The 22,404-nt window shown below is 41.9% G+C and overlaps 1 protein-coding gene across 2 annotated transcripts in view; it reads left to right on the top strand.

The window, feature by feature from the left end:
• The window catches only part of serpinh2 (serine (or cysteine) peptidase inhibitor, clade H, member 2), a 137,441-nt gene that overhangs the window by 99,589 nt on the left and 15,448 nt on the right, over positions 1–22,404 (top strand). Inside the window, exons 1-4 of one of the 2 annotated variants that reach the window (XM_008286208.1) lie at positions 11,704–11,787; positions 13,409–14,052; positions 20,886–20,978; positions 21,583–21,815. In XM_008286208.1, the coding sequence (XP_008284430.1) occupies positions 13,416–14,052; positions 20,886–20,978; positions 21,583–21,815 (963 nt within the window). In that variant the 5' untranslated portion in view covers positions 11,704–11,787; positions 13,409–13,415. Of the gene's footprint in view, positions 1–11,703; positions 11,788–13,408; positions 14,053–20,885; positions 20,979–21,582; positions 21,816–22,404 lie in introns of those variants that run through there. The other variant, XM_008286206.1, reaches the window with a different exon arrangement.

Raw genomic sequence — 22,404 nt, 5'->3', positions numbered from 1 at the left:
ATGCAAAACATAAAAACTCTTATACATTGACTGGCCCAGCAGTATATAAAATAGTGAGAATTAGCTCCACCTTGATTGGCAACATTAAAACATTGCTTTTGTTTTAAATCATTAATAATTTAATGGCCCGAAGGGAGCCATTCCTCAGGAAGAGTACTCATGCTAAATTAAATTAACTTGCTAATACGTTTATCCTTTCGAATTGAATTTTAAATGCAGGACTTGAACTTTTGATGTAGTATTCTTGCACCGCGGTAATGCTGCTTTTACTTATTATTTTTTCCACCGCTGTTCTTTCCACTGAGTTACTAATAAAATGAAAAACAGAAGTTGTAAAATTAGAACTGGATGGAGGTCAATGCAGGGGCACTTCGGGCTAAAGAAATGAATCCGAATCATCAGGAGGAACTCATTGGTTGCAGCTTTGTTGAACAATGTCATCCAAAAACTATAAAACACAAAGAGTCAAATGATTGCATTCATGCAGAGATCTAGAACTGCTGCTTGTAGAAATCTTTTAATACGTGGACATCAAATTAATGTCCAGTATAAATACTGTAATCAGTTGAGACAACAGCAGAGACCTCCCTCCGGTCAACACTGTCCATAATTGCTCTTAGTTTTTGCTACACAGTCAGTGTACTACGGTGCTAGAGGCCAATAAAGGCTGCTGCTCCACTCATCTGTGGTCTTTTTTGTTTATGCTAATTGCTTTTATGTCTCAAAATTAATGTGACACTGAATTATTGATGTTCAAATGTTTCACATGGAACCAGCAAGCTTCCACTCAGAAGTGCTAAAAGAAAAGAGCGTGTAGGTTAAACTTACAGTCCTGTGTGAAGTTTGCTCTTAAACTCACTTCTGTGGGGATCTACAAAGACGTGGTGGACACTGTCCCCCCCCCGCCCCCGTGAGCCTTTTATTGCTCGCTGCAGCAGGAGGGTACAGACATGAACTGATTCTGCAGATCGACATCGCAACACAATTCAATAGTTTAAAAATTCAAATGTGCTTTTTAATAAATGCATGAGGGCTGCACCTGTGACCACTTTGGAATTACAGTGAAGTAATATTTACAAGCCTCTTGGTGTACATCTTTTGACTCCACAGTGAGTAAGGCTGAAACTAATGTAATTTTGATGAATGCGAACTGAATTAATACACGCTCACATTTCCCCCAAACACACGCACACATTTTAACTAAATGCCGTAAAATGCCATTTATTCTTTTTTTTTTTTTTTTCCTCCTATAAAATCACTGTTTGTAGTGCTTTAGAGAAAGTAAAGGGCCAGAGTGGAACTATAAACTAAAGGTCAGAACCGTACAGAGGCTGGCTGATGTGCAAATGAACAGCCGAAAGTGTGTGACTGTGTGGATGAGCCCACAAAAAAAAAAATATTACTTTGAGTTTAAAAGCCTCTGATTCAAAAGACCATTATTGGTTGATGTCTTGTGACTCAGTGCAAGGTGGTCTGGCGGCCTGTTGATGTGACGCACACACACACGGACACACACACACATTCTGTGCGGCTGTCTGAGCAGTCATTTTCAGGGGTATTAGAGGCCCTATAACACGGTGGGCCATTAACAGCAGAATAATACCACAGGTTGACCCCTGACATTCATAGCAGCTTATATCTCCTTGCTGATAGATGCGGGCTCTGCATATAGCACTCTGTACTGGAAATGAACTGACACGGTGGGAGAAGAGGGCAAAATCCCTCCATCTTAAGCCTCGCCGGAGCGAATAGCAGAGCAGCTTAGGGGAGGTGGAGGCGTGGGGAGAAGGCAGAGAGAGAGAGAGAGACAGAGAAGCTTTGTTAGAAGAGAGGGAGAGATGATGGGATAATGAGAATGGAGAGATTTTTTTTCCCCCCTTCTTTACAAGGTTGCAGTTACACCCCCTTCACCCATCTCCAACCTGTCGCCCTAAACCCAGCCCGACGGGGTTGCATTCAACCACATGACATCACCTGTTGATTTGATAGCTGATAAATCACACTCCTTTTCTTGCCCCCTTTCCTATTTGCTTTTTCCATTCTGCCCGTGCACGCCACTCCCGTCGTCTGTCACTCCTGCGGCATTACTCATCTGCTTCTCACTTTGCCAGAATTCCCCTATTTTTAGATGCGTCCTTAATGTGTGTTCCTGTGATTCCCCCGCATCCATCGCACCCTCCACCGTTCCCAAGGCTGTGATTAATAAAGCAGCGGCGCTATTCATTTGCATCTCCCAGCGCCTCTGATCCCTTCCTGTGCCCCATATTTTGACCTCCTGCCCTCTCCCCTTCAGCCTCGCTTCTCTTTCCCACATTATTTCGCTTTCCGCACTCGATCAGCGTGCCCTTAAGCAAGCGGTGGAACCAGTTTCCCATGAGGCTGAGTGGCAGCCCTGACCGACAGTCTACCTCTACCTAACTTCATCTCCTCTGCCCCTCCCTGGCCTCAAATTTTCCACCCATTTCCCCTCCATCCATCCACCTCCCAACACCCTCAAATGACTCAGTGCCCACCTGCCCTGCAGCCATCATCTATCAGTCAATCTGAATCACACACACACACACACACACACACACACAATGAATATCTGTGTGCGCTCCATGGGAGACACGCGTACAGTAACCACTGTGAAGGACTAAAATGACAGCTCCAGCCCTCAGGGAAAGGCTGAACTTCTATGTGCATGTGTGTGCACGTATGTGTGTGCATGCTGAAGGGTGTCCGTGTACATGTAAATGCAGTTATCTCTATAAATATGTATGGTAATGCACGGAGGGAGGTTGTGAATAAAACATGGAACAGGCGATGGTACTCCTTATGGATGTTAATCTCTGAGGCCGTTACCTGGCTGTGATTGTGAGGACTTCACAATATCCTGTTCAAATGTCATTGTATTCTGTAGGTTATGCTAAAGAGAATATGTGCTATCTGACTCTTCTTTGTGATAGGAATTACATTACAATAACAATGACTTTTGAAAATACGCCAGGAACCATAAAAAAAAGTTTTGCAATAAAGTTTCACTATAATTAAGTGGTAGCCATGAGGTCCTATTTATAATAAAACTTTGGGCAGCACAAGTATTTATTATTCTAGAGGCATCACTCATTTTGATGGACTTGTGTTATTTAGTTGATGCATGTAAACATCATAACCTGCTTTTTAATGACCCAGATAAGCTTTTCTCTCAGTTATGAAAAACCTCATTAACATATCTGGGATGTATCTGTCTTGTTAATATACTTTTCTACTTTTTACTTTTAAGGTAACCTTTGGAGGAATGAATGGCCCGTAAGGGATATTAAAAACAAAGTTTGGCCCTAATTTGGTTGGTTGTGTGACTGAAATATCTGCTGAATGGATTACAGGACTATTTGGTGCAGACGTCCATTGTCCCCAGGGGATGAACCCAAGTCAGTTTAGTTCAACTGACTCTCGATAGCAACACCAACGAGCCAAGGCTTTCTCTTATCCTCTTAAACGTGTCAACATCGACAAAATGGACTGGCTAAAACATTCGTACCAACATTCATGGTCTCCTGATGATTGAATGGTCTGCACTTATGAAGCACCTTTTCACCATGTTTATATTGTTTCTTGTCCACTGATTTAAACACACACAATCAGGCCCCGATTACATGTAGCAAAAATGGTGATATTTTAATGCGTTTGGGCCTTTGGTTTACATGTAAACAAAGCTACAAGTCACCAGAAACGATCGTATTTAAAATCTCCGGCCAAAGTAAAGATTTGGAAAAACTCCATCTGACATTTGTATGTAGGCAGGAAGAGACGGAGTTTGACGTGATAGTATGTGACATCAGCGTGCGACCCATGTTTACAGTTTGGCCACTGTGATAGAAATGGATGCTGTTGGGGTGCTACAGCTCACCTGGTTGAGCTGGCGTCCCTGTGCAGGGCTATAGTCCCGATGTGGAGGTCATGAGTTCAAATCCTGTTCCCACACGTCCTCCCCCCATTCTTCTCCCACTTTCCTGTCTCTCTCTCACTGCACTATCCAACAAAGGCCAAAAAAATAACTAAAAAAAAAAAGAAAGAAATGGATGCTGTTAAAGCGGTGCTTGTTTTTACGTTTGTGCAAACGCTTCTGTCCTGTTTGCATTTACATTCAGAAATGTTCTATCATGTGGAGCTCCACTTCTCTCCAAACAAATGACTCTCGCGCCATTATCGTTGAAGCAACAGGAAGTAATTCATGCCATTTGTTGTTGTGTTTTTCTCCAGGATTCTGATTGGCTAGCATGGCTTTATGCTTCTCGCTACACTGCCCCCTATAGGTTTAGCATGCTCATAGCAGCTCATAACAACATGTTTGCGCGGGTGTGTGTAAACAAAGATTTTTTTGAAAACATAGATCCGTTTTTGTAAATACCCAGCTATGTGTAAACGTGGCCTCATACACCAATGCCATGCAAGGTCTTTATTTGTCCTCAGGAGCAACTTTACGTTAAATGTCCGACCAAAAAATACAAAGCCACCCTCTTAAACCTGCTGATTTTGGTGTTTCACTGGCTTTTCCTCGAGCCATGGGGTGAATGATGGTGGTGTTGAGTGAAATGTGCTAAATTCCTTCTCCAGTCATTGATTTAACCCATAAAAACCCATTTCTGTGTATCAAAGTCAGATATTTAGATTTTTATTTTCCATGAAAATGATGCTGTCTCGTCCTAAAATGTCTTATATCCATCCATTGGCTATACCGGCTTTACCTGTGGAAGGTTGCAGGAGGCCTGGCATATGTCCTAGCTGACAGGTGGGGTACACTCAGGTTGCCAATCCATCACAGTGCTAACACAAAGAGGCAGACAACTATGCATGCTGACACCTACAGCCAGTTTAGAATCACCAATTAGCGCCACTATGCATGCCTTTGGACTGTGGGAGGAGTTGGAATATCTTGAGAAAACCCACACATGCACCGAGAAAACATGCAAAGTCAAACACCGAGGGGCCAAAGGGACCTTGTTGTTGTAAGTGTAACAGTGTTAACCACTTCTGTACCGTGCCACCTGGCTTCAACGTATCCCAGCATATAAAAATAATAAAAAATCTCCATATGGCCTCGTTAACGAGGTAAAAACTTGATATTCACCTGAGGGGGTCTTTAACAATGATCAGATGACATGCTGAGACATTTGGAACGGACATTAATGTTTCCCTCAGGATGAATTGTTACAACTGTGGCGATCTGCTGGCTGTCAACTACTTTTCCCAGTTCTTTGGTTTATGGCCAAACACTTGCTAAACTAATACCAGTCCCACCATCCGTACCTGTGCTTTTTTTTTCGTTGGGGGGAAAATTTGCAAATGTGCTTACATGGTATACTAAGTGTATATGGTAAACATTATACCTGCTTACATCAGCTGTTACTGTTAGCATTTAGCTGTAAGTAGCAGTAAGCATGCAGATCCTTTATTTCAGTAAAAATACTCCATTACAAGTAAAAATCCTGCATGAAACACATAAAAGCATGTAAGTGTGAGCAGCAAAATTTAGTTAAAAGTAAAAGTACTGGTTTCGTCCTTTTGACTGGTATATTATTATATATGACATAATCAGATCAGCAGCATTGGTGTTGGTTATATCGACTTGTGGAGTGCTTTGGCACCACAGGCGTGTGGTTGGTCACATTATGCTACTTTCTAGTCCACACATATATGTGCAGTGGATTGGTGACTGTCTAGGTAACAAAGAGTGGTCCATGCAGGCATCTACAGACTCTTGCACACTTAAACTGGTAGCCAAATCCCAACAATATATTTGAACAAAATTGTGAACCCTTTAAGTACAACTCTGGTCTCTTTTTTTTGTGATATTATATTATTTGAACATGTATTGAAAAGAAACCAAGTGAAAAGTTTAGAGGGCAAAATCACTACTTGGTAAAGTATAAATCATAGACCTCTTACATGTGACCCTGACTTTCAAAGTCTTTAACAATGTGGTGCATTTTAAAAGCTTATTATATCATCCACTGAGTCAAATATTCATCTTAAAGCAAGCAAAGCTGCCCAGTAAATGTAGCAAAGTGGAAGTATAATGTAGCATAAAATGGATATACTGTAGTATAAATACCTCAAAATTGTACTTAACTGTACAGTCCTTGGGTAAATGTATTTAGTTCTAGTATATAGTTCTAGTGTCATGGAGCTGCTCGCACGGCTGAAGACATTTAGTGTTTCATTTCATGTTTCTACACAAAGACCTCCAACTTTTATTTCCGGGAAAGAATTAGAACAAATTGGATCAGTTTCATTCAAGAGAAGCAGTTATCGTTGGCTGTTTGACCTTCATTACCGAAACCCTGCACGGAATATGCTTTTTTTTTTTTTTTTTAGCTGTGTGTAGGAGTTTTTTCGACTTTCATTATGTGACACATCATTCCCCGTGACATCTGTCTTTGTGACTTAATGATGTGTGAGGCATTTCTTTTTGACTTTTCTGCAGAGAGCCAAACTAATAAAGCTGTTTGCTACTTGTGTAACAAGGTTAATTTGTAGAAAAATAAAAAATAAAAAAAAATCTCTGAAGACATGACAGATCATTTGATTAGATTTTGTCCCAGAGGAAGTCAACAATCATCAAAATTGAAAAAAAAAAAAAAAAAGGCAGTTTAAAATGGGACAGTTACACTAGCTGCTGGATCTCATGGCCCTTCGTCTTCAATGTACAGTAGGTTTTATATGACCTTTATCAACCACAGACAGGAGATGTGAATCACATTATTCATCTTGCTGATTTTACATTTAAAAAACGGTTTAGAAATGGCTCGAGGAACAAGACAAAGAGCCCACAGTGATAATTTGGCTTCCAAACTCCACAGACAACCTTACATTTTCCCATTACCAAGCAAGAACTGTCTGATCTAGACACATTAAGAGCTATTACAAAATAAATGCAATAGTGTTTTTCCTAAAGCTTTTCTGTGGCTATTAAAAGTGTGAGCATATTTTTTGAAGGCTAAAAATCACATTACAGAATAATTGAGTGATTCGTCTTCATCAAAAAAATTGTAATTATGTTTTGCGAGGCAGGGTAGCAAAAATCAAACGAACATTACTCAGACAGTTACATGATCTGGTACAAAAACAATACCGCTCACTAATTTGAAGTGTCAATGCAACATCCGTCGCCTGTTTGTGATCAGATCTGGTTTACATAAAAATTACAACGTCATCTAAAATTGAGATGAGAGCGAGAACACAGACTGCAGGTCATTCAAGAATAGAAAGGGAGCTGCAGACAAACAAAACCGTTGAGCGGTTCAGAGAATTGGGATGAGGGATGGGAGATACTCCCAGCGGACCCAAGTGAGACAGTGTAATGAGTTGCCAGGCTTTGATACAGTTTTCCCAAATCAGTAACACACTCATCCAGACAGACAGGGTCTTACTAATACATTCTGCTGTAGACATTTTCCCAGCTTGCCTCCCTCCTTCCTTCTTCCCTCTCCCGGCCTCGTCTCCGTCTCTGTCTCTGTTCCAGCCTATCAGACATGACAGTACCAGCTGGCTGCTGGCAAACTCACAGCCAGAGGATATAAGCTGTGTGTTTATGAGCGTGTGTGTTGGGGAGTTGCGTGGGTGAGGGTGTCAACATATCTGTCTTGAAGGTGTGTGTCCATATTTCTGACAGGTTGAGGTGTGTGTGTGTGTGTGTGCGCGCGCTCAGTGCGATGCGTCAAAAAGCGGACATGTTGATTTAGTGTCATGGAGTCTGAGCCTGAGTGATCTGAGTCACAGGTGTGTGGCGGTTACTTGGGGTGAGGTTCAGAGCAATATTTAATTCCTATAAAGATAGTTGTCAACACTTGCTTGAAGCAGCTGTGTACTCTTGTGGGCGCTTGGCATTTGCTTCCCTGTCTGACTCACTGAGCACATTAAAAGGCACTTATTTGCCTTTCTTGCTGCGCCGATGTGCGCCTGTAGAGATGTGTACCCTTGCTTTTGTACTTCTGTGCATTTCACTGAAGTTTGGGTAATTTATAGAAATGTCTAATGGAGAGAGGGAGCAAAAAAAAAAGGAGGTGAGAGACCACCTCTTTCTTCAACACACAAAGAAAAATCAAACACCCTCCCTTCTTTTTCTGCCTTGGCAGCTCAGCACGTATTCACAGGACTGCAGGAAACATTTAAAGCTTATTGGAAACATTCGAGATGAACAGCAGATGTGTGTGTGATTTTGGCACTGTTCAACAAGTTCACCCTGACCCTTAATGCCGCTGCCCCCTCCTCACCTTTCGTCAGCTGCCCCCCTCCTCCCTTGCGCCTTCTCTTCTCCCTCCGTCGATTAAATACACATATTCCCCTCTTTCCATCTGTCCACCCAGTGCCTCCTGTTGCCTTATAAAGTTTTGCCCCAGATTCAGAACTGGGAAAACAGTGTCCCAGTCTGGGGACACACTCATCTCCCGCTCCCCAAATCCCATCCAAACTGTCTATTTTTACATCTTCACTGAAGCAAACCTAAACATCTTTTTTTTTTTGCTGTTGTCTTCAGTTTTCAGAAATTATTGCTTTAACTTTTCTCTCTATTTTTTCCACCACCTTCTTTTATTTTGTTATTTTTTTGAACAATAAAGAAAAAGTTGGAAACGGTAAATCCACAAGATTAGAAACTACTGATATTAAAAAAAAGTTGCAAAGATCAAGGTCCTGGTGACCTTTAAATAGTCCTGTTATGTGTTTCCCTTCTATTTACAGTTGAGGTTTGGCACACAATCTCCAACCAGATGAGGTTAAGGTAGTGCTTCTGTTCAAATCGCGGCTGCAGCTTAGCAGCTCAGCCAGACATTAAGCAAGAGCCCTAATTTTGAAGGACCACAATGGAGCTTGATGGAAACCAACGAGATCCCACGGGCCTCTCCAGACGGGGGTCCAAAACCACCTCTGTGTCAGTTAAAACGAGCCGAGCTGATGACAGACAGGCAGACCATAACTGACGAGAACCGGGGCTCACATGTTACACTCTGTTTGTTCTGTACCGACTCCAAAATATGTGAGATGTGGAGGCAAGGCGGCGTTGTAAAGGGAGACGGAGGAGACGAGAGATGGGAAACGAGTAGGAGTAAAGGGGTGAAGGAATGAGAGGAGGTGAAAGGGGTTGACACTGAGTAAGAGGAGGTGGGAGATGTCGCAGGGAGGGTGGACGACATTTTCACATATTCATAAGGAAAAGTTTTCGTCTGCTTTTTGCTCTGACTTGCAAATGTCACTACCTCTTCCTGGTAAGTAAAGAAATAGGTGTGCGTGAGCCCCCAGAGGTGGGAGGAGTATAGAAAGACCACTTAAACCTCAGGCACAGTGACATGGAGGGATCGGATGAAAAGGAAGAGAAAGCGGAGATGAATATTATGAAGTGAAAGGCAGTCTAAGGAAGCTCAGCTAATGTGGTGTGAAGTGAAATATCTGAGAGCAAAGAGCAAACTGGAAGAGAATAGCAGAATAAAATAAACGCTGCAGTTTGTGCGAATGTGTGTCGAAGGGAAAGAAAATGAGAGCAAGGGAAAGGGCATGGGGCGAGTGGATCGCTGCAGGCCAGTTGGCAGTGACCATAACAGCTTTGGTTGGAAGGTGCTGATTCTGCTGCCGAGCTCTTGAGCCAGGGGCGTTTAACCTCAACAACATCCGAGAACTATGGCAGCATAAACATGTGAGGTGAATTACAGTAGTTTCTGCTGAAGACGATGACAGATGTCTGGAGCTAGAAAAGTGAACCAGGGCTAAAGACCTGGACTCGGTGTAGAGAAGCTAGAGCGAGCGGAGCAGGGTGCAGGAGATCCCTTCACCTAGGTGGGTGCGTCGTGGTTAAAAGTGCATCCCTTCGTAAATCCCTAAACTCACGATCCGCTGACTGGAGCTTTTCCTAACCGATTCCCCCAGGACTCGTTTAACTGTGGCACAGGCCCTGTTTTTTTTTTTTTTTTATGTATCACCTACACTGTAATGTGTGCCGCCGCTCATTACTGACGAAGCTGACTGTGATGCAGCCCTGGAAGTCCCAGGAGGGGGGAGGTGACTTCTCTGGTGAGGGGTTACAACCTTTTGTGGTTGCACACATCGACTCATCACCGCCACTATGTAGCCACAGCCTGAGGGGGGGTTAGGATTCACTGGTATTCATGTGCAAGTGTGTATACTTTCTAACCCCGTGGCGCTGTCTCATGTTCGCTGCAGATGTAGTTTATAATGCTTCAATAATTAGATGATTTGCGTCCCATTTCTAAGCAAGTCTGATAGCCAAGTGTCAGTCAGGGAAGTGTTTGCAAAAGAGGGAGCGAGCGAGAGTGGCAGCGAGCACAGCGCTCAGTGTGCTTTCTGCTGTGATTGTGTTCCAGATAGTGCTGCTGATGGCTATCTTTCGGAGAGAGCTCTATTGATTTGGCAGGGGTAAATAATTGGTTGGGTCTACAAGCTGTCATGTTCGGCCTGATTGCTGAGCATTGGTGGTCTCGAGCAGTTATCTTCCCCCATATCCCTCTCTGATCCCTCTCTAGCCTCCTTAGTCTATCTCTACATTTATTGATTAGCCCCTATATGACCATTCTCCGTCCCTAAATTTGGGGGGATAATCCCTGTCCCAAAGCACTGTGGTACGAGTTATCTGCTTTCCACTCCTTGTTCCGTCGTAGAGAGAGGGCAGGTACAATTTAGGGAGATGAAATGAGGAGAATACAGAATGAGGACATTTCGGAGGGGTCAGACGTAATGCAGGCTTGCATGGTCTGCCCTAGTTTTCCTTGACAGTAGACTACATTACCACAGCTACTGCAGAAAGTGAGGTGAAGTGGTGGACTGGGACTGTGTTTGGGGGGTGGGCGCGCCTGCAAAATTTCACTTTCGCAGGGACAATTTTGAACATGTGTGTTTCCGTGCTCTCTAATTAACAAGCCATAATGCAGTCACATTGAACACTAAATCAGAAGTAGAAAGAAAAACATCCTCACATGGACCTAACCGGCTCTGCTGGTTGCGTCCTGCCCCCCCACCCGGTGGGAGGTCCTGGGTGTCGGGTGTTGGAGGGCCCCCGGCTCCTGGCCCCGCATGCTGCTGCTGCTGCCTCACTCGGGGGGGTCACTGAGCCGAGGCGATGGGAAGACCATTAGCGACCCCGCTTGAGTGGCTCCGGGAACTACAAGCCCCAGCGAGCCAAGAAACAAGAGGGTTTATTATCCCGGCAAACCCGCAAAGCTTTCTTTTCAATGTATGGAGAAACGCCTCATTTACTGCATCTGGCGGATTTTTTTTGTTCCTTTTAAAAACCAACATTACATCCACATACTCGCTGCCAAACTCCAGAGGAAAAGGCTATAATATCTCCCTGTAGGGACTTAGTGATATTTAATTATGGTTTTGCAAAGCATAAATGTAATATTCCTGAATAAACGAGTTGGAAAGAGATACTAAAAGTGACTTAAAGAGACCCGGACATATTTTCCAGTGGCAAACTTATTTCATTGATTGTATTTTTACACACGTAGTTGCATATTTAGACGTAATGTGGTTTGACCGCAGTTTTAAACAAAGTATTTACAGTTTTATCAAACTTTATATTTAGCACACACACAGCTTGCACACATTTGAAGGAGTTCACGTTGAAGCTTTGGGAAGTTTCTGGAAAAAGCAGAAATGTGTCCGACGCTAAACTTCGTCCGTGTGCTGCCACGTCTGAGCCCCGGAACGGCAGCACTTCCTTCGGCAAGCTCAGCTGGAAAGATACCGGCGGAGGAGCGGAGCGAAACGGGGACACTCGTGAATAAATTAACGGTAAATTTAAACAAACACGCCTTTTCCTTGTTTTAAAAATTCCTACAAAGTCTTAGGAAATCATAACGGTTTAGGCTCAGCTCGACAGCAGAAGTTCCACCGTCACTGTTTCCTCAAAGTTAGCAAAGTGGGGGAAAAAACGCGAATTTAGCTTCCTAACTTCAAAACTTCAGCAAAATTAATTGAGCTTGCGTCTTTTTTCGCGCAGTGGGGGAAGTAATAAGTGAGGAGGAATTCACAAAATGAAGTTATGACATTGTTGGAGCAGTTTACAAAAGTAGGAGTTTTCCAGCGAAGAGGGAATTTCCTCAGGCTGTGTCTGGATGGCCTGAGAGCCAATATGAACGGTGCGCGATATAGCGGATAAAATATCACAATAAATCGCTTAATTTTAAGTTAAGATCGATAGTTTTGATATTTTTAATAGTAAAAATGACTGTAGTTTTTTTATGTTGAAAAGAGACAATTTATTCGTTACATTCATATTTTGTTTTATTTTTTTATTTTTATTTTTATTTTTTTTTTATTATTTTTATTTTTAACGTGTCCGGTCCAGCTTTACAAATATACAAATTACATTAATAATTTTAACAAACACATTAATGAGAAACACACAAATGAATAGTAATGATGAAATAATAATAATATGAAAATAAATGTACACTCATAAACAGAAATGAATGGGAATCATTTCACCTTGATAGACATTAAATAAAAAAAAGAAAGCCGAAGTTATGTGAAAGCTTACACTTTGACTTAATTTTCTTTATTAATCATAAATTCAGTTGTTACAGCACCATGAATATTCAACAAAGGGAGTAAACAAAGCAAAAAGACAACACAGAATATTCTGGTAGGGTATAAAATAAAGGTAAAATGACATAAAATAAAATAACATAAAAATTTAGATAATATAATAGGGAAGAAAGTCAACAAAATTTACAAGAATGTATAAGAGTGATACACGGGGGAATCCGTTGGCGAGGGTTTGGTTCTGAGTGGCTGGCCTGGACCGGGTATCGCCAGACAGAGGCCCCACACCGGCCTCAGCATGCACCCCAACGAAAAGTCCACCAGCCCTTTGGAGCAGGTTACCAAAAGCAGATCAGTGGACTTGGTGGGGTTATGTGCTGCACCGACAACCGCCTTCATCCCAGAAGCCAGACAGACGAGAGTGTTAAGTGGAGACCTATGTGTTCGCTCCTGGGAGAGCATCAGAGGGCCAAGAAGCTTCATTATCAACAAATATGATGGGCTGGGACGAAGCATTCATGTTTTGTTTTGTTTTTTGTTAATGCAACTGAACTTTGCGTCTTTGTTTTGTGCTTTCAAATACATTCAAGTGACACTATATCAAACATTCTATCGAACATCTTTCCTCTTGCTATTGATCAAGTGTCTATCATCAGTGCAGTCCAGGCATGCTGCAACACCAGCATTAGTAGCTGAACACTGTTAAAGATCAAGTTCAAATATTTGTAATGAGTAGTACGATAGTCTGCATGCATTATGAATGAATGAGAGGGATGCATTCTCTCTTATTGCCATGCACACACAAACAGTTTATCTATTGCAAGCAAATTGTTCTATTAATTCCCCTCCTTCCTGTGCTCTCCTTCAGATCTACCATGCTGCCCAGACTCCATTTCTGTCTCCTAATTTCTTTGCCAGTTCTCCTGGTGCAAGGCAGCGCCACTAATTCAGCCAAGACGAGCCCCGCTGCCCCAGCCAGCGCCCCACCTCGCCCGCCTCCTCCTCTGGGTGACCCGACCTGGGCACTGGGTCTGCGTCTGTACCAGGCCCTGCGCTCAGACTCGAGCTCAGTGAACACCCTCTTCTCCCCTCTGCTCGTGGCTGCCTCACTTGAAGCACTGGGTGAAGGTTCTGCAGGTAACACTGCCAGCCAGGTGCAAGACCTCCTCAAGCCAGCATCCCCCTCCAAGGCAGGAGCACAGGCTGGGGAGCTTCTATCTGAGTCGTTAAAGCGCTTCAGTGACGCTAACGGAACCAGCTTTCACTTGCATGCATCCTCGGCTGTGTTTTTAAAGCAGGCTCCTGCATTCAGCCAGGAGTTTGTCAAGAAAAGCCAGAGCAGGTTCAGGCTGCAGCATCAGACACTGGAGAAAGGTGACTCCAAGGCTGACCAGAAGCGGCTCCATGACTGGGCTAAGGCTGAGCTCAACGGGCTGGAAGGAGGTCCTTTGGAGACAGAGATCAAGGTCAAGGCTGGAGGCCTGATCCTGGCCAATGCCCTCCGCTTTAAAGGTGCGTACAAACAGTATAAGAGTGTAGTAAAATAGCACAGAATCATGTCATTTGTCTGTGCATCCAAAATACGGCTGCAACTAATGATTATTTTCACTGTTGATTAATCTGTTACATTCTAATTCAATATTCTAATATTTTATCGTTTGTTTGGTGGATTAAGTGTCAGAAAATGGATGAAAATGTGGATCAGTGTTTCCCAAAGCCCAAGATGACATCTTTAAATGTCTTGTTTTGTCCATAGTCCAAATATACTTAGTTAGCTGTCATAGAGGAGTAAAGAAACTGGAAAGAATTCAGATTTTAACAAGCTGAAATCAGAGAATGTAGTATTATTTAAATAAAAATGTTCACTGATTAGTTAATCATCAAAATAGTTGGTAATGAATATGTTTAATAGTTGGAACCTAATCGATTAATCATTGCAACTCACTGCAGCTCCTAACTAAGATTGCCGTGAAGCAGCTCTATATTATGAAAATGTAATTATGACGAGCATCCAGTGGCATTAAGTGGTTGGGTGTAGGCATGTAACATAGCAACCAGGTTGGACGGAGGGAGGCGAAAATAGATTAGTGTGCTTTATTATTGTGGAGTCATTTGGCATTATGCAACGTCTCTGCACTGGAGTTGTTTACTGCGTTGGATGAGACATCCTAGAATGCTAATATGGCGTGAGCATGGACCATTTTTAGTGTTCAGACTGCACAGGGAGCCTATCCGCCACTTTGCCTACTTGGCGGTGTGTGCCAGCATGTCCACCTGTGTGCACTGTGCATGTCTGCGTGTGTGCGTACATGCGTTGGACTCCAGCTGGTGGACACAGCAGATAAAGGATGATTCTGGGGTCTATCACTGAGAGCTTATTCATCTTCCATTGGGGGGTGATGTGTCATCTTAAATAATTGAGTAACAAGTGTCCAGACTCTCTCCCTCGGTGTCATGCCTAACATCTGTGCTTGGATCGCTCCAAGTCCGCGGCGGCACAGCTTGGCTCAGTTCTGTTCTTTGTGACAGGCTGCAGTGGTGGAAAGTAGTCAATATTTCTGTACAAATGCAGTCAGTTAGAAGCTCCATCTGTGATTTAACAGTTGCATCCCAAAAACATATCCATCTAATGCTTATCTGAAGTTCATTGTATCACTCTAAATGTGCCATTAAAAGTGAAATTTTACTTTTTGGGGCTGTCAGTATTTACAATACAGCTAGATTTTAGTTTATTGTGAGTCAAAGAAATAGCTTATCTTCCATTTTTGTGATAACTTTTCAGGAATTTAATCTACCATCTCTCTCGGTCTCAGAGCACAGTCGACGTTTGTGTGCCTGCTGACGTAGAATCTCATTTTTGTTTGCAGTCTCCACAAAAGATGATGATGTGTTAAATATATCCTTCTGTTTCACTTGTTCTTTCTGTGGCGTTTGTCTCTGTTTTTGTGCTTTTGTCATTGTTTATCGCGTGTCTAATCTACCCCTGTCTCCTCTTCCTCTTCTTCCCACATGTCTCCTGTTCACATCCTTATCTGCGACTATCTGCCTTTATTCCTTCTGTTTCCTCCTGCAGGTATTCTTTTTATTAGGTGGAAAGGCAGCTGAAGTGAAAACAGGTTGCCAACAGATAGACAGCCCTCCAAAAATAAAATTCCCTGACAGACTATACATTGATAAGCAATTTAATTAATTTTCTTTGTTTGATGCTTGGACTTCATCATGAAATTAGTTTTTCTGTGAAGCAACCCTCGTTGGTTGGTTCATTAATTTTGTGGCGGAAATACACAAATTAGATTATACAGCAGATTGCGGCGCACAAATTAGATCACGTAAAATTGGATTCTTTTAGTTTTGATTTATAATTTAAAAATGGTCAATAGTTTTCTTCTTGCTTTTACTAGCTGCCTCTGGTTTTGTTGTAACTTCATTTGTTTTTGATTTCCAAGTCCTGAAGCAGTTTATAGTGTGTGATAATGTAATGCTTTCTGAGATAGTGCTGGAATCTTTTTTGGCACTGAACGGGCATCTGCTTCTTTGCCCATTTTTGTTTGTTTCACTTCTCGTTCCCTTTAGTTAATTATTGAAGGGGGAGAATTAAAAAAAAAAAAAAAGCTCTTTGCCGTCCCTCCTTCCCTGGGCTGTACACAGCATTCAAAGAAAAGGAAGGTCAGGGCCAATTAGTAGTGGAACATGTTTGTAGTAGGGAGATGTTAAAAGCAAAGAGGACTCCAGAGAAAGAAGAGTAAAAGGAGAGATTTCTCGATGGGAAGGGGACAAAGAAAAGTGGGGTAAAAGAGATGGGAGAAAGTAAAAGAGCGAAAACCGAGAGAAGTAAAGGAAAAGAGGGTGGCCTGTGGGGAGAGCGAAAGAGATTGACAGACATAATGGAGGGATGTAAAAGGTCTGCCTTGGGAGTTCCAGTCCGCACTGGGTAATTAATTCAGGCCTTTTTTTTTTTTTAGATAAACAAACATTGGCAACAAAAGAAAATAACATGAAAAAGACAATAGAGAGAAACTTGCACAGGATAATGCAGCAACATATGGAAGTAGAAAAGGCAAGCCAGAACAACAAGTCCCAGCACATTTAACCTCTAATAATAGCTTCTGAAATACCACAACTTTGTGTAATCAAAAGTTGATGAGGGAGGAGAGGGAGCCAGTCGGCCTCATCGATCCTCATCTGGATTTTGCCTTAAGTTTACAGTATGAATTGGTAAATGTGAGAGCATTGGATTTCTGAGCTGCGCAATTGTCTCACTGTTTACTGCTGATGGATATTAATGGATTCGGGTTTCAAGGGATCTCGATGCGGCAGCATTGTTCCGTACAAGGGGACAGTTGGATTGCAAACCCAAAGCAGGCCTAGAAACAAGCCGACAACTGTGGCTGCACGGTATTGTAAAAAAACTGCCATTGCAATATTTTTTTTATATACTGCAATGTAAAAAAAAAAAAATAGGGATTTTCTCAAGATGACTTGATTAGTTCTATTCGGAAAGAATTAATCTTTGCTTGCTTTTGTAGGAGAGTGCATCTGCATAGAAAATAAAAAACATATTAAATAAAAGACGTTTCTTATATGGTGTAACACTGACAAGGCATCCAAAAGTGTTTTTGCTTTACATTGATCATGCAGAGCTTTGTGCTACTGATTTAAATGGTCAAACAAATTAGTCATGGTGTCTCCTGTCGACAGAGAAGTTGTTTTTGGTCAACATCATCCTTTTTGTTGGTAAAATATTTCCTTTCAGTGGATGTTGAGTTACTTTTTGCAACCAAATCTATCTTCTCAGTGTCCATATATTTTGTGCAGCCCAAAGCAGGCCTGCTTGTCTCGAAGCAAGCCAACACAGCCCCACACAGATCAACAGATTGCACTGTGCAGACTGCTGAGGTCATTAAATCCCTGCTCGACTTACACACATGTACTCATGCTGTGGAGAAAATTGTTCATCATCATGACATCACTTCAACAGCACGGTTGCCACTTCAGGTAACCTTCAGCCAGTTGTTTTTGAATTCCAGTGTGATCATATTTCTCTGTCTGGTAAACGAAGCAGAGTAAACGTCTGTGACATGTGCTAACTTGCCCGGGAGAGAGAATCACATGTCGTTTAGCCATGATTTGTGATTGGCTGGGGTCCAGTGAAGCCTGGGTGGTTTGTGGGAAAGTCACCTCAAATGCTGAAACAATTAGTCAGTTAATTAATCACCAGAAAACGAATCAACATTAAATTTGATCATCAGTTAAACAGTTTAAAACAACAACAATTTAACAGTCTAAGTTCACTTTACTTGTCATGAGGAGTACCAGGGAGCCTCTGAAAACAGTGATATATCTTCCTCAGCTCTGAAGCTTTTCAGGGTCTGAAAAAAATAACACAGATGGCATTTGGGTAGTAGAGCATAAACTAAGTCCTACTGAAGACTAAATGTTGGAATATTTTAGCATCTGCTCCCTATTTTTTGCCTTTGCTGCTTGACAACAACAAAATGTATTTTTAAAAAAAAAGAAGATACCTTTCTTTTTATCTAAGCTGGCAGCATGTTGTGGGAATGGCAGTATGGCTCATTGGTTGCTGAGTCCACCACTTTTGTTAAGCCTGCTGCATGGATTGGCATTAAATTTTGCACAGGTGTCCATCGTCCCCACAGGATGAATCCTTAACACTTTGGTGAGCCTCTAACCTTTCCTGTAGCGACACCAGCAGGTCAAAATAATATAACCATTTAGCACTGATTAGTAATGTTAGCAGTCACTTGAATATGCTAATCAAAGATGAAGCATGCTAAATAGTATACTTGTTTAGCATCACCATGTTAGCTTTGTGACTCTAAGCACATTAGCTGACTGATGTTTAGTTCTTTGTGCCTGAGTACACTTCATAGACTGTATGTAAAGATGGACAAACCTTCCGCTTTTGAAGCTTAGTGTTGTAGCTCCGGCTGTCACCATCTTGGCAGTGCCTGACACTGCTTAGCTCAAGTTTTTGTACCAGGCTGTAGGGTTGGGTATCTGGAACTGTTTCCAAAGTTCTCATTCAAAAGGAATCATATTGTCTCTGCTCATCAGTTCCAAAACAAATTTCAGTCACACTAGTTAATAAACAGTGCACACCAAACACCAACTATATATTAGCTGCTGTCAGTCTTTGCTGTTGGTCACGTGAGCTGCATGCCTGCATGTCTTTCCACTTTCCTAATGCATTTGCCTTAATAAATGATGAATCGAGAATTATCAGTTAAGCTACTCAGTCATTGCTGAGTTGCTTGATTTGTAGGTGAACAACACGAGTTGTCTCATAACAATCACATTTATTTACCAATTCAGCTACATAATGCTTTGCAAGGACAACATTGGACTCTGCTATTGTTACAATAAAATAGTTGAGATAAATCTGAAATTATTAACCAGAAAAGAGACGACAGTCACTACGGTTATCATTACTTTGCTGTGTTTCTGCTGGTAACATTCATCTTTGTTAAGTGGAGTTTCACTGGTAAAGTGTGCAGGAGAACGCTGTAGCAACTTTACATGAACAGGGACAACAAACACAATATACAGGTGTTCAGTAACCATAATGCTTTTTGAGGAACATTGGTGCTGACTAACGTAACTTTACTGCGCTAATAGCAGCACTTTACTGTGACTGCAGTAACATGCTGCTACCTCTCTCATACTCCAGGAGAGACTCACGTCCAACAGCAAACCCACAAGTCTCCATCACTACTGGTTAAAAACAAAGTTTTAGTTCATGTAATTATTAGGTGTTTGTTTACCTCGATAGACAGATGTGCAATGGTGGAGGAAGTACTCCTTTATCTAGGACGATCCTGTACAACGTGAAAGGGCTAATTCTGCACTGTAAAAGTCCTGCAGGGAAAATGTTACTGATAGTAAACGTATGTAGGTATAATGAGGAATATGTACGATGGTATTAAAAGTACAAGTACTCGCTGCGAACAAACAAACAAAAACGTCTTTTGTGACTGGTATGCTATAATACAGTACATTATTAGATTATTATTACTCATAAAGTAATAACTTCACCTGAACCTCAGACTCACAATCGGAACTATAGTTCGATAAGCAGAATTACCAGACTGTTAAATATTTATTTCTGCTGTAAACATGAGCATTTTAACATGGGGGGTCTAAATGGATTGGCTCACTTTTGGAGCCAGCTATAACTGGCCATTTTAGGAACAGTTTTTTTTATACTTGATCATGGAGGCTGCCACATAGGTGCACACTTCCATAGCTGCTAGCATGCTTGTAGAGTCTTAGTTTTCCTATTCATACGTTTAAATACAGCTTCTACGACTGGAAAAAAAGATGACAACAAAGCTGAATTGAAAAGAATCCAATTTCCTTCAGGGGAAGCAGTTACACTTTGGTTGTAGTGTTATTACTGAAACACTATAATATATGTTTATCTTAACCATGTGTGTAGGAGTTTTATCATTCCCCGTGACATGTTGTGACTTATGTTGTCTGAGGCTTTTTTTTTTCTTTCCGTAGAAAGCCAAATGGAAGTGGTAGCTTGTTTGGGACTCTGTCTTGGTTTTGTCTGTCTCTTGCAAACACCTGAACTTCTAGATGCCACCTTATGCTCTGCGATCCTACAGTGTGTGTTTTCCAAATGTATTTTCGGATCAGTTATCAACAATATTGACAAAAGACAATGCTGCCCAATTTCTCCATCAAATATTGAATGATAAAAATCAAGCAATCAGTCTCTAGTCTTTTTCATGCTGTCACATTTTTTTTTGATGGCCTTTCGCATTGTGTGGTGACTGCAGTGATCTTTTCAAATGATTAATCAATAAAAAGAACCACAATTAGCTGGAGCCATTGGCAGCTCAGTTGTGTCAAGAAGAGCGAAAATGCGACAAGCCATAATCTGTTGACCTCCATCCAATGTCCCCTGCTCTATTGAATGGAGCGACAGCTTTGAGAATGTGTTGTAAGGTTATTACAACAGTAATTCCACTACTCTCTGCCCCTCTTAAATTGACAGCTGTCAGGGGGTTAGCAGGGCCAAGTGGGAGGTGTTGAACAGTGGATGGGATGTGGTGGCTTTAAGGACTTTATAACTGCCTCAATATAGCACTCCAGCTCAGCAGCACAGAGAACAGTATACATTTTTTAATGGGCAGTACTTATTGATAATTCATGAACAATGTGAGGCAGTGCCACCGTGTATGAGGCCTACATGCATTATATGAACGTGGCATTGTTTAACCTGCTGTTGACTTTTTCACCCCTTTCAATCATTGATTATTTTTTCACAGCCTATCCACATCAGGCACTCTTTATTTAAAATGGCTTTCTTTGTTCAGGGCTGTGGGAGAGACAGTTCAGCGAAGAGAGCACAGATCTTCGTACCTTCTTGGGAAAGAAATACACCAAAGTGATGATGATGCACAGAGCAGGTAATAAAAAAAAACAAAAAAAACACCACAGTCTGTCGCTGCTGTACTCCTGCCAGCGAATAAATGCAGCGAAAAGGAATCAAGCTCTAAAATGGCTTGAGCATCTGTAAGGTCCAATCTGCTTCCCTACTATTTATCACAATGTACCTTATGATTTATTGAGCACGCTTTTCATATTTTATGTATTGTCTTAAAACAAGAAGGCAGAATGAATTTCTTCTATGGCTGCAGTAGAAGATGTTTGAGAGATGCATTGTATTCTTTTTAGTGCTGTTTATTCATTTTCAATTCATGAGAAAGATATTTGCAGTGATCTTTTGTCATCTTACTGCAGGTTGCATTCACTTTTATATTTGAAGCTAAACCAAGTCTAGCGTTTCCTACTTGTGTTCAGTTCATTCAGGCAAGTGAGAGCTCCAAATGACTGCAGTGACACAGCTGAAAAATGCAACTCTGAACCAACTTACAAGAGAACTGCTGTGGAGAAATACTGCACTGAACTACTGTTGAAAAGTAGAAACGTTATATTCTGGCTCTGCTTCTCTCCTTGACTCTCTGATTCTTTCTCCACCCCTTGCCTGCCTCCTGCTGCCCTCTCCTACAGGTTTGTACCGCCGCCATGAAGACATTGACAACATGGTGCAACTTCTAGAGGCGCCTCTGTGGGGAGGCAAGGCCAGCATCATGCTCCTGATGCCCTTTCACGTCGAAAGTCTGGCCAGGTTGGACAAGCTGCTGACCCTGGAGCTGCTGTCCAAGTGGCTGGAGAAGGCCAATGTTACTAGTGTGGCCATCTCGCTGCCCAAGGCAAACGTCACCAGCACACTCAGTCTGCAGGTTAGTACAGCAAACTAGAAGATCTCTGATTGCATGTAATTGCGCTGGTGGTGTAGACGTAAGAGATGGCATACACTCTTAATAATTAAAATTTAAATAAGTTGCTTCATAACACATACACTGAGTCTCATATGGCTAATAAATTATGCCTGTGCTCCATGACAGGCATAGGGCACTCTGACTCTGGCTGCTCTAAATTGCTTATTAGTGCTTATAGAAGATTGGGTTGATGCTATTTCTGAGAAGCCCATTGAGGATAATCAGAGTCACTGTGACACCTTGTTCCATTTCAGGGTCATGTCTTGATAAAAGCTTTATCTTCTCGATTTGAGATGCTTTTCATTATGCTAACATGTAGCTCCTCCCAGCGAAAATGTGAAAGAGGGCGATGCGAGGACAAGACACAAGGACGGAGGAGCTGAAGCTACCAAATGAAAAAAACCTTTGTTCCATAGTTTCTATCATAAAAATATTTGCTGGCTGGGGACCCTAGTCAATTCCAGTGTAGGAAAATCAAGCAGAAGCTAAGTTAAAGTGTACATATGCATTACAGTAACAATTAGAGTTTTATGCGCACTTTAAAAAACAC

This window comes from Stegastes partitus, unplaced genomic scaffold (genome assembly GCF_000690725.1).
Source record: "Stegastes partitus isolate 25-593 unplaced genomic scaffold, Stegastes_partitus-1.0.2 Scaffold442, whole genome shotgun sequence".
NCBI classification, from domain to species: Eukaryota; Metazoa; Chordata; class Actinopteri; family Pomacentridae; genus Stegastes; species Stegastes partitus.
This window is presented reverse-complemented; position numbering and strand designations above follow the sequence as displayed.